At 45.9% G+C, this 11,307-nt stretch overlaps 2 protein-coding genes across 2 annotated transcripts; one reads left to right on the top strand and one right to left on the bottom strand.

Annotated features, from left to right (window-relative positions):
* Positions 1-3,410: 3,410 nt before the first annotated feature.
* Positions 3,411-6,574, top strand: LOC127342652 (F-box protein SKIP8). Its single transcript, XM_051368639.2, has 3 exons — positions 3,411-3,913; positions 4,688-4,884; positions 6,003-6,574. Exons 1-3 carry the CDS (start codon positions 3,545-3,547, stop codon positions 6,262-6,264), a joined length of 828 nt encoding a protein of 275 aa, XP_051224599.1. The 5' UTR covers positions 3,411-3,544; the 3' UTR covers positions 6,265-6,574.
* Positions 6,575-7,040: 466 nt separating this feature from the next.
* LOC127342651 (DCD domain-containing protein NRP-B) lies at positions 7,041-9,504 on the bottom strand. The gene is made up of 5 exons (XM_051368638.2): positions 8,569-9,504; positions 8,349-8,449; positions 8,161-8,244; positions 7,432-7,542; positions 7,041-7,347 (listed from the first exon to the last, which is right to left on the bottom strand). The coding sequence occupies exons 1-5, from the start codon at positions 9,284-9,286 to the stop codon at positions 7,303-7,305; spliced, it is 1,059 nt and encodes a 352-aa protein (XP_051224598.1). The 5' UTR covers positions 9,287-9,504; the 3' UTR covers positions 7,041-7,302.
* Positions 9,505-11,307: the final 1,803 nt, after the last annotated feature.

Genomic DNA, 11,307 nt, shown 5'->3' with positions numbered 1-11,307 from the left:
TCGCCAATTGCTTCCTCCTGCTCCAGATTGCCTCTGTGCTTGATTTGGAGACGAATCGCCTCCGGCGATTTGATGTCTCCGGCGAGCTGCAGTCGCCGTCGTCGACGCTCGCCTGTGCGTGGGACTAACCTGGCGTGGGTGATGCTGTGGCATCGCCTGTGTCGTCGTCCCCAGGTGTTGTGCTGGTGGTTGGGTTCGTCGGCGTAACGCCAGCGTCTACCCTGGACTCGCCATGTCGTAGCCTCTACTTCCAGGCGCAGGTAAGGTTCTCCTCTTCCTCCTCCATCTTTGTCGCCTCTCTATGCGCCTCTACGATTATGTTGTTCCTCTTCTTTTCTCCTTGCTTCCTGATGATCCTAGGATCATGCAGGAACACCTATGATGATGCCCTTTGCATCCATTCCTCCTCTCTGGTCTGCTTTGGCCAGCCATGCCATTACTAGCCACTGGCCAAGCGTGTGTTGCTGCTATGCTGTTCATTACTACTACTGCTGCTTCCTGCTCCTGCTGCTATGCCCCATTGCTACTGCCTATTGTACTTGCTATGCTATCCTGATGTCATGCCTAGGCTTATTGGTGCCATGCTTATGCTTGTCTAGGTCTACTGCTGCTTAATTATTTGCTGGTGGTTTTTGCTGTTAGCAATGGCTAACAACCTGACACTTGTGATACCTTTGGTGCTCTCCTGTGACTTGTACATGATCCAATTGATCAATATATGCTAGTGGCTAGGCTCAATGACTTGTTTGGTTGCTGCTCTAGCCATGGGCTAAGCCTCCCAGCCTTTGCTGGTTGCCAGTTGGTTACCTGTGATGCCTATTGATATGTGATTATCTATCTGAATGTCTTGTGATGCTACTGGTGCTTTACCAGTGACTTAAGTGCATACTTAGTGAATGGTTAAGCTACTTGTGCTTGCAATATCACTTGGTCAAATGGTTTTGGTAGCCAGGTGTGCTTTACTGAAGCCATTGCTTCAGTAAACCTCTTGTGCATGTCATGTTATTGCCATGTGTTGATTTTCTGTCAGTTATATTTGATGAACCATGTGTTGGTAATGATTTATTTGCATTAACAATTGCTTATATAAATTCCAGTATACTTTGGAATGAATTTGCTTGTCTGAACCATCATGGTAATGAAGACAAACTTGCCTGTGTGGCTAGTTTGCTTGCTAGGCTTGTGTAGTGACCTCAGTAGCTTGCTACTGCTTCTGGTTGCATCTTATTTGGCTATCTGGTGGGTTTTATGAAAAGATAAACAATATCCACAGTTAGGAATCATTTATTTGAATGCCATGTGGATGCTTTTGATGAAAACTGGGTTGATCTGATGGTTGAATACACCAAATGGTGCTAGGTTAACTAGTTGGCCACTGTTCTAGTTATTCTAATGTCTTGGATGGCTAGTACTAGATCTACTTATGCATATCCAGTAACTAGATCCCTAGTTTTTGGTCTGACCTCTTCATTCCTAGTATCACTTGGTAAATACCAAATGATGACATACCCTGTGGAGCATCGGCTCCACCCCAAGTGTGTGTATGAGCATGCTTATGATGGATTTGATCATGAGATCAATCCAGGTATGATTTATACCTTGTTCCAGCTCCTAGATAGATATTTTGTGTTGGTGCAATGCTTCTGGTTTGTTGATTTGATCAACAACCCTTCACCTCCTAGCTCCTGGATGATCTTGCCTTAGGTCACCATGATCTATGGATGGTTTGATTTGGTTTTGAGGTTGATTCTCTAGATGATTTATGGAAATGCACTACTGGTGTGTTCTTGAGCTGTTCTTGTTGTGCTAAATGATCCAATCCTATCTCTAAACCATTGTGCTATATATAGCACAGGGAGCTGCTCTCCTTGGTCGACAACACTTGTGTGGATGTGTGATGTGCTGTCCAGCTCTTCTCCCCTTGCTCATGATGGAGAAAAGCTGCGGGGCCTCACTTTGGCTTTGGTTGGGACTTGATCCTCCTGCCAAACCTTATCTCATGATTTCTGTTTATTTTCACTGCGAAGTGTCAATGCCACTTGTTACTGGACAAAACCATTCTATTTGTTGCTCTTATGCAGGTTTCAAATTGGACAAAGCTTTGGAGAAGATCAAATGAAGATTTGATGAAGACTTTAGCATAGAAATAATTTCATTGATGTAATCTTCATTTTCTTTCTTATTTCTGTTTCATATATTCCATTTATTGTAATATAAAGAATTCTGTAATGACAATGTAATGTGTGTGTATGATCAATAAAGCTCAAGGTTTTGTTTATGAGCTTTTATATAAATTTGATATTCAGTTATGAATTATTTGTGTAAGTGTGATGTTCTTTTGAATTATGAATTCATAATTCATTTATATATTGATCACTTTATACTTCTTTTGTTTGAATTCAAATTTGAAATGCCAAATCAAACATTCTCCCAAAACCCTAAGTTTCAAAAGAGATCATGTCGAAATTCATAGCACTCACATTGCTCTAACCCTAATAACAACGAGAGAGAAACCTCGACCCCTCTTAGGTTTTATGCAATAAGGCGCGAAAATTTCCCCCGTTTTGCGATGAAATGCACATCCCATTTCTAAATCTACCCTTTGGTTGTCCTATGTTCTGGGATATTACAATCTCGGGGCGGCGCGCGGGTCCACTTCTCGGATTCGCGGGCACTGGCACTAGCGCCTGGTTGAGATGCCACCCATGCGGGATGTGCGCATCCAGCCACAGCAGCGGCACGCCGAGATCAGCGTAGAGGCGCGATGTCGCCGTGTCCATGTTGACACGCGTCTCCGAGCGCAGAACGGGAGGAGGGCGTGGTGGCCTTCTCGGCGGCGGTGGCCTCCCAGCAGGCGCCCGGGTGTTCTGGCGGCCGCCATTGCTGCCGCGCTAGTCGCCGGGTCGAGACCCCGAGGCCTTGTGGTCGTTCCGGCCTAGGCGGAACCAGCCGCCCCCTTCTTCGCCATGGCTAGGGTTCGGGAGCTCAGGGTGGCTAGGGTTTGGAAGGTTCGGGAGCGAGTGGGAGGGTCCAGTATTCTCCATTTAAAGAGACATCCACACGCATGGGCCCGCGTCTGCTTGTCTCCCCCGGTCAGTGACGCATGGGCCCTTGGTCGTTTCGGGAGGACACACACGAACACGTGTGCCGTTCGCAGCCACCGTAAACGGACCGTATTTACACGCTCGAAATGGGGCTGATGTGGACCGAAATAACCCATGGTCCATATGTGGTTGCCCGTTGGGCCTCGCAAGACCCAAGCCCGATCCAGCTCTCCTCGGAGGCTAACCCCGTTCATAAATGACAGCGCATCCTACCCGGTTGTGGTCACCCACCCAACCCAACCCCTTCTCCTCCCATTTTCCAAAGACAAAGAGGAAACCTCCCTGATTTCATTTCCCCATCTCCTCCCTCCCCCAAAACCAAAACCCTAGTTCCCCAACACTCCTCCCCACCCCCCGTGTGATGGGATGCCGACCAAACCCTACCCCGAGCCCCTGACCGCCGCCGTCTCCCTCTCCCTCGCCGCCACCTGGATGTCCGCATGGACGCTTTCCCGGCCCTGATCGCCGCCGGGGCCACCGCCGTCTGCTGCCTCGTCTGCGCCATCTGGGCCTTCCGCCCCCCTTCCCCTAACAAGCACCAATCCGCTCCGACCCCGACCTGCTGCGCCTGCCGCCACAAGCCCAGCGCCAACGGCGAGATGGCCATCGGTGGGGACGAGATGAACAAGGCGCCAGCGCCTGCTCCGGCGGCCACGGGCGCCTCCATGATGGAGCAGCTCGTGCCCGAGATCACAACCCACGCTCTCAGCTACCTCGACTGCACCAGTCTCTGCCACCTCTCTATGACCAACTCAGCCATGCGCCGCGCCGCCAACGACGATGGGGCTTGGAAGGCGCTCTACCACAAGGTGCCCTCTCAGATTTTCCTTGATTGATTGACCTACTGTTGGATTAGGAATGTAGCATTACTGTCCTGCTCCTTTTGACTTGAATAGAGCCGTCCCCATAGTTAGGTTGCTGTTGATTTTGTCTAGAGTACTAAAATGCTCGATCATATCAATGGGACTTACTTGTTTTGCATGGACGGATGGTATAGCTCAGTGATTCATGCTACACGGACAAGTTATTATCGCTAGGAGGGCTCCTTTTTTTAATCAAGTTCTGGCTAAATTTATTATTTCCTCAGCATCGATGGCGACACGTCTTGGATAAGTTTACACAAGATATGACAAAAGAACATTGTATTACTTTCCAGACTTTCCTCCTTTCCCACAATCCAACCAAAACTCTAAAATTGACACTGCATACAAAAAGTTTGTATCTGAATCTGCACATTTTGAGTTTCTAACTAAAATATGTGTTTTTTTTTTGTACCATTACTGCATATCTGTACTTCTGTAGCGTTTTTCTTCTGATAGCACTTTTCGTTTTGAAAACTTCAAATATCTTTCATAGCACCATTCCCATGGCTTTGCAGATTTTGTATGGCAAATGCTATTTTTAGTATACTGTCAGTCTAATAACACAGCTGTATGGGTCACATGTTTTTTCCGTTGTGGCGGTTTGAGTTCATATATTTGACTGTTCAAAATAACTTGCCTTACGAGTTGTGATATGAAACTGCCAATCTCACCACAACATTTTACTTGTGAGTTTGTCATCAATAAACTTCTCCCTTGTAGGATTTTACAGTCGAGCAGGGTAATATAACTCCACCTAATGGTTGGAAGGCATACTACGCAGCTACGAAAGCCATCATGAATGTGAATGCTGAGTTCTATAATATCATCAGGGAAGGGTCCTTGCCAGCAATGAGTCACTTCTGGCTTAACGCAGACTATGTAAAGTGCATAAATGCTAGTGGAGAACTTTTTACAGGGTATGTCTAAGACTTTACTCCTAATTTTTTATATATGGCTCAAAAGGCATCATCCATACAATTCTTTACTGTTGTAAAAGATACACACACTTCTCATTCTATTTCATTTTAAATAGAGCAAAAAAATGATTGGGAACACTTAAATTTGGTGTGCAGCTGCATATACATATTAATACATTACTGCAGTGACAATTTTGCTTTCTTATGTGGCCTTGAATACTGGCAGCACTTCGGAAAAGTACAAAGGGTTCTTACTCTTTATAATGTTTATTGCTGATAAATACCTTAGCAAACCAATTGTGTACAGCTGTATGCTTGCATTATACATTGCATCAATGTCGGTTTACTCACTCCAACATGCATTTAATTGTATTTCTCACCATGTTCTATCATGGCGATATTGCTGTCACCTTATATGCAAACTTATTAAGTCACATTTAATTAATGAATAGAAAAATACATGAATACACAGGACACTTTTAAGATAATTTATTTCCTCCAAGTTCCTGTTATATTTATGCGATTATGTTGTTACTCATCTTTCTGGTAAAGTGTTTTCGCTTATTCTGTATTATCTCTTTTTCCTTGGACTATCTGCCAATCATCGTGTTTGCAACTTAATAACTATTCATGTTGTCAGAATAAAGAGTACACATGGTATCATATGTAGGGAATTTACAGTGTAGAGACATGTCAACTTCTACTAGCTATTCTTAGGAATCCATCACTAACTATAAAACTAAGTTAATGTTTCGGAACTGTGATAGAACCGGGTTAATTAACCAGTGGTTCCATGTGTTAGGGTATATTAGTTAATCCATTTCTTTTTATTCTGATGTTGCATTAGTTTCTGGAGGCATCTCCAGTGATCAATACCCTTCAAGTAGAACGCAGGCATGTGACAAACACTATGATATTACTACACTTTACGTTAAATGGAAAACAGTCGAGGGTCATACTTTATTGTCAATCATTTCATTTAACTTCTCATGCTCCTATACCCTTTTTGGGATGAAAATTTCCCTAATCTGGATGGATTTTCTTGCCTTTTGTTCATGGAGTCTTATTTGCAAGTTTTCTTGCGGTGGATTACTGCTATCTAACTCCTCGTTTGACAGATACAACGCAGTGATGAACAGCTGGGCCTTGTTATTCAACTGGGGCCAAGATGGTGGGCAGGGCACTGATTTTCAGTTACGAGATGTCAGAGCTCGTGTACTTTCTGATGTAGCTTGGGTCAACATGAAGGTGCATGTTGATGGTGAACCGGGACCTCTCCATGCGACCAATGTATATGAGTTCCGTAACGACAGGTGGTATATGGTTCATCACCATAGCTCGGTCATGGTGGACCCAGCGCCACATAATCTGTTTGGCTGAATCTGAGAACAACTCATCGGGGAGAAAACTTCTTGGCAGATTTCCATGTTGGGTGCGTGCTTCTTCTGCGGTTTAGACTTTAGACTGGTGTTAGATACCAAATGTGTTTGTGGAGAGCTTTCCTGCCCCTAGTTTTCTCCGTTCATTCATCCTGAATCACCTGTTTGTTTATATTATTCCCATCAGTTTTGTATAAATGTGGTGTAGGAGTTCAGATTGGTCATTGAAGGGTGTGGTGCCCTGTGACTTGGAGGCTGTGACTGACTTATATTGGCCCAATGAGTATAATGTTTAAGCAGTTGTTGTTTAACATGTCTGTCAGCATAGGAAATGTTGCACTTTTGATGTGTAATCACCACAAAACGTGAGCAGGAATTTGATGTGCTATGCAAGGTCTGTTGCTGGTTCAACTTGATAACTTTGGGCTGGCTTGTTGCAAGCCTGTTTTGGTAGCAAGGAGTCCTATTCCTTTGTGCCAACATGGATTTTCCACACATTGGTTACATCTGCATTCTTGTGAAGTTTTTGTGCTCAACATGACTGCAGTATGTAGTTTGTACATTCTACATTGTTGTCTGACTAGTTCATCTTTTCCATTGCACCGGAGTAATTTTCTGGCGCATCTTACAATTTCAGTTGTTGCTACATACTTTTACCACAGCTTCTTGTTGCCCATTTGGCAGGTGAAGGCAAGAACATATCTTCCCTCAAAAAGGAACGATTGCTATTGTGTTTCTTTGGAAAATACGAATGCCATTATTTATTCTGCTCAGGTGTACAACAGGAGAAACAACATTCAGGTCTCAATATTTATATATTTATACATAGCCGTCATAATAGCTTAGTTACAGAAATGAGGGCTGATCCTCTGCAGTCATCACCGCGCATGATAGACAACGGGGCGCATAATTTCTTAGCCCGCAAGATGGAACACTCACTTATCACTGTTTAATTGATTATATTAACGTATATATGTCTCCCTTATTGAGCTGTTTCTCAACAGTCCCTGAGCTGAGCATTGAGCGGCAGGAGGCGGCCTCAGGCATCGTCCTTGTCTTCAAAGATGTCAAGAAGGGAGAGAGCCTGCATAGACAGCAACATCTCAGTTAGATGAACCATGTGATGAACTGATGATGCTTCAGACACGCCATTGACGATGGCACAAACCTCGGTGATGCTGAGCTCCAGCCGGAATTTTGGACCGTCGTAGTGGTGCAGGATTGGTCGGAAAGCATCCTCCTCCAGCGGGTCGCAGATCTTCCTTGTGGCGACCCTCACCTGAATTCATCGTCTCAAATCAGCATGACATACACATAGGCCAAGTACTAGGTAAGTATTGTCCATCCTTTTATTTATGCAAGCCAGATGTAGAGGGTAGTGTGTTGTTGAATACTATACTACTCCAGATATAATTATGTTCCTTTTCAGTGCTAGTAGTTAACTTCAGATACAGGTGGTGTTCTTCCAGAAGAATAAGTCACTGGTGATGTCATTTTGAGACGAGATGGATGTAATTGAACATGTGTTGACAAGTGCACTCCTTCTAGAAGAACAGGTGGTTGGTTTAGGATTGACCGGCCAACCTAAAGGAAGTGAGGTGGTTGAGTAGTCGCTAGCAAGATCTACTGGTGGTACTAATCCCCTTGTTGCCGGTTTGGGAGTAGCAGGTTTTAGCTAGACCGTGCCATCACCCATCCGTTTAGTTAACTATATGATTGACTAGGTAGTAATTGCTTGTCTCGGTACTAATCCCTTGCTGCAGATCAAGACTCCTTGCAACTGGGCCGGCCGGTAGACATTTCTAGGCTCCTAAATCTACGTTCGTACTACTCTATATTGGTTCTCTGAAGTCTGAACTTAGGTAGCAGCATGTGGCATGGGTGGTGCATGAAGTACCTGCGCAGGGAAGCGAGACTCGCCGTGACACTTCTTGTCCTCCCACGCCGCCGGGTCGATGTTTGCTCCGCCGAAGCTCGCAGCCTGCACGTACGATACGATTCAGTTCAGTTCAGTATAGGGCGATGAGTCCAAGCAATTAATCATCAATGAATCAGTCATCAGATAAGATAAGACGGGCAAATTACCTCGAAGATGCCGTGGAGCTGGTGTGTTGAGTAGTTGTAGAGGAAGAGAGGCAGCCCTGGCCTGATCGCCCTCACCGAGTCTCTGTATCTCGACGGCAGCCCTGCAAATTAACCGAAACCATCACTTGACCTGATCTGATTAAACTAGTAGCTGAGACTGCTTGATCTTATCACTAATTATAGACGTCGTAGTAATTAAAACCATGACGATCGTACGTACCGAATAGCTGCCTCTTGAGGTTCTCCTCCATGGTGTCGTTGTTGCAGACGAAGATGTATCCTCCGATGGGCTCGTTCCTCGGCAGCGCCTCCGAGGCCGGCAGCGTCTTGAACCTCTTCTCGGATGCGGCGCCGTGGTTGTTGTTGTTGTCGTTGTTCTTGGCGTGCTTCTTCTTGCCGCCGTCCAGAGCTCCCTTATTCTTGCCGTAGCCGCCACCGCCGTAGTTGCTGCCGTTGTTGTTGCTGGCCGGCCTCCCGATGGACTTGTTGAAGTAGCTCTTCACCTCCCCGCTGCCGCCGTTCAGGTTGTTGCTGTTGTTGTTGTAGCTCCCGCCAATCATCATCTTGTTGAGCGCGAAGCTAGCGTTGTTGTTGTTGTTGAGGTTGGCGCTGTTGGGCTTGGCCGGGGCGCCATAGCCGTACGCCTTGGCGTCGCCGCCGGGGAGGGTGTTGCTATTGTTGTTGTTGTAGCGGTCGGCCTTGGTGGCGCCGAAGGCGAGCTTGCCTGAGCCGATGAGGCCGGGCCCGTCGTTGGCGTTGATCTTGGCGGGTCCGTCTTGGGAGGGAGAGAAGAGGCCGAGGCTGGAGTCGGCGTTCCGGGCGCGTGCGTTGTCGGCGGGGGACCAGATGGAGTCGCCGAGGGAGAGGCCGGAGAAGCCGGCCGTCTGCAGCCTGAGCTGGTCGGTGAACTGCCAGAACTCGCGGTCGTAGCCCTCCATCGAATCTCTCTCGATCTCCTCCTGTTGCCTCGCGGCGCGGTATGTACGTAGGGGTGCTGGAGCTGCGTGTTGCGCGGGATGGAAATGGAGGCCGAGGTCGGGGGGCGAGGGGTTTTATCGATCGGAGGAGACGGTGGCGGTGCTGGTTGGTTGGTGCGGTGCCGGTCGATCGAGTTGCTTACACTTGAAGTAGTAGCGCCAGTAGGAGGCTAGGAGCATGAATGAGGCAGGTCTGGACTGAGACTGGTCGACCATGGATTTCGTCAAGTATCGACTTGTCAGGGGCAGGGCACGCACTCGGACGTGTGGCCGTGTCGGGGGAAGCTTCGTGGAAGGTGGCCAAACCGCGTGCCGTGAGGGCCAGACTTCAATGGGAGGAGACGACGTGGAGGCCGCGGCCCGGCCCGGGCACGCGTCTTTCTTGACTCTCTGCGCCAGTTTTTATTTTTTTATTATATCTGAAAAAAAAGTTATCTTCTCGAACATGGGATGGCTTTGCCTTTACCTGTAGTGCCTACTTTCCCACCGCTGCTCCCGTCATCCAGATGTTTACCAAACGAAGGCACCAATAATGCCAGTGTACAAAATTACAAAGCCGTACCTAAGACATCTGCCATCTCCATAATTTAATGACTGCGATACTGCCAGTGTATTACTTTGTGACATCGCCACTTAGCAGCATCCAGCTGTTATACAATTGATATATATATATACGTAGTACTTTGTTTTTCAGGGACAATCCGGTGGTATCAATTTTGGTTCCAGGGACAAAAAAAAACCACCACCTTTCAAACCAAATGATACCACCTTTGTTTTTCGAGACAAAAAAATCCACAAATTTGTAAGTTTTTTTTTTTGCCAAAACAAACACTAAACTCAAATTGAACGCTGATTAACTGACAATGAGACAGAGGAGACAACACACGGATATGACCGTTAACGGCCTTTTAACACATGTCTGAAGGGGCGGCCGGTTAGGTTTTAGTTTCCCGCACGCGTTTCCGTCTCCTCCCGCACGCGTTTCCGTCTCCTCCCACGCACCTCACCTCCTCCGGCAACGGCGGCGGCGACCCTATAGGCTCTGAAAGCGACATCGATTCGACGGGCGACGAAGAAGATAACACTAACGGCTAGAGGTACAATAGCTCTAGATTTGACAAGTCACCATGTCCAGAGGCGCCATTGCCAGAGCATGCTTGCGGAGGTATCTTTTGCCAATGTTGTCCCCGCCTCAGTGACACCACGAGTGGGCATTCTCCTTGGGTTACAACAAGTTAGATTTCCCTTTTCTTCTTCTTCTCCGCTTTGCTATTTTGTTAGATTTGGAGTAGGATTAACTAAAACTTTATAATTCGGTCCGATTTAGAATTGAGCTAGGGTTTATCTAGGTAGTAAGAATTTCGAAACCAAGCTAGGCTAGGATTTATCTAGTGAGCACATTATTGTTTATCTGAAACTTTGCAACTCCGTTAGATTTAGAGTTTATCTATGACTTTGTAAAGCTTTATCTAGTTAGTAATAATTGTGCATTGTTTCTGTGTTGTATGGATGATGACATATGGGGGCTATATTTAATTTCCCTCGTAAAAGTAATATAGAGAGAACTTTGTGCATATCAGATCAGATCAGATATAACTGTTTGGTTATGTTAGCACTAATAGAATGACATGGTTATGGAATTAAAGATAACATGTGTAATGTTAGGGAAACTAGAAAAAAAACATGAAATGAATGGAGGTTGTTAACAATACGTTAAGGGTGGAGAAGATGCTAGACTTATTTGAGAATGAGAAGGTGCATGCTGAATATGATTATAATTAAGCACATCGCAGCAGCACTTTTGAATCTCGGGTACAAATTAATGAGATGTTGTGTGTTGACAATGAGGGTTTCACCTGCACTTTAGAGGATGAAGGGCTATATCTAGTTGTTGTTGACTTTTCAGATGTGCTTTATCTTGGCACAAGACATAATTGCAATTTTGAGAATGGCAAAGCAATTATTGTTGCTAATGATGTAAA

Source organism: Lolium perenne, chromosome 3 (assembly GCF_019359855.2).
Source record: "Lolium perenne isolate Kyuss_39 chromosome 3, Kyuss_2.0, whole genome shotgun sequence".
In the NCBI taxonomy this organism is placed as follows: Eukaryota; Viridiplantae; Streptophyta; class Magnoliopsida; order Poales; family Poaceae; genus Lolium; species Lolium perenne.
The sequence above is the reverse complement of the archived record's forward strand: the minus strand, read 5'-3'. Positions and strand labels throughout refer to the sequence as shown.

Excerpts from the sequence above, each read along its gene's own strand:
- LOC127342651 (XM_051368638.2), bottom strand. The coding sequence starts at position 9,286 with ATGGAGGGCTACGACCGCGAGTTCTGGCAGTTCACCGACCAGCTCAGG. Across the intron at positions 8,450-8,568 it reads CCTCAAGAGGCAGCTATTCG|GGCTGCCGTCGAGATACAGA; the intron begins GTACGTACGATC and ends GTTAATTTGCAG. Across the intron at positions 8,245-8,348 it reads AGCTCCACGGCATCTTCGAG|GCTGCGAGCTTCGGCGGAGC; the intron begins GTAATTTGCCCG and ends TCGTACGTGCAG.
- LOC127342652 (XM_051368639.2), top strand. The coding sequence starts at position 3,545 with ATGGACGCTTTCCCGGCCCTGATCGCCGCCGGGGCCACCGCCGTCTGC. Across the intron at positions 3,914-4,687 it reads GGAAGGCGCTCTACCACAAG|GATTTTACAGTCGAGCAGGG; the intron begins GTGCCCTCTCAG and ends TCTCCCTTGTAG. Across the intron at positions 4,885-6,002 it reads AGTGGAGAACTTTTTACAGG|ATACAACGCAGTGATGAACA; the intron begins GTATGTCTAAGA and ends CTCGTTTGACAG.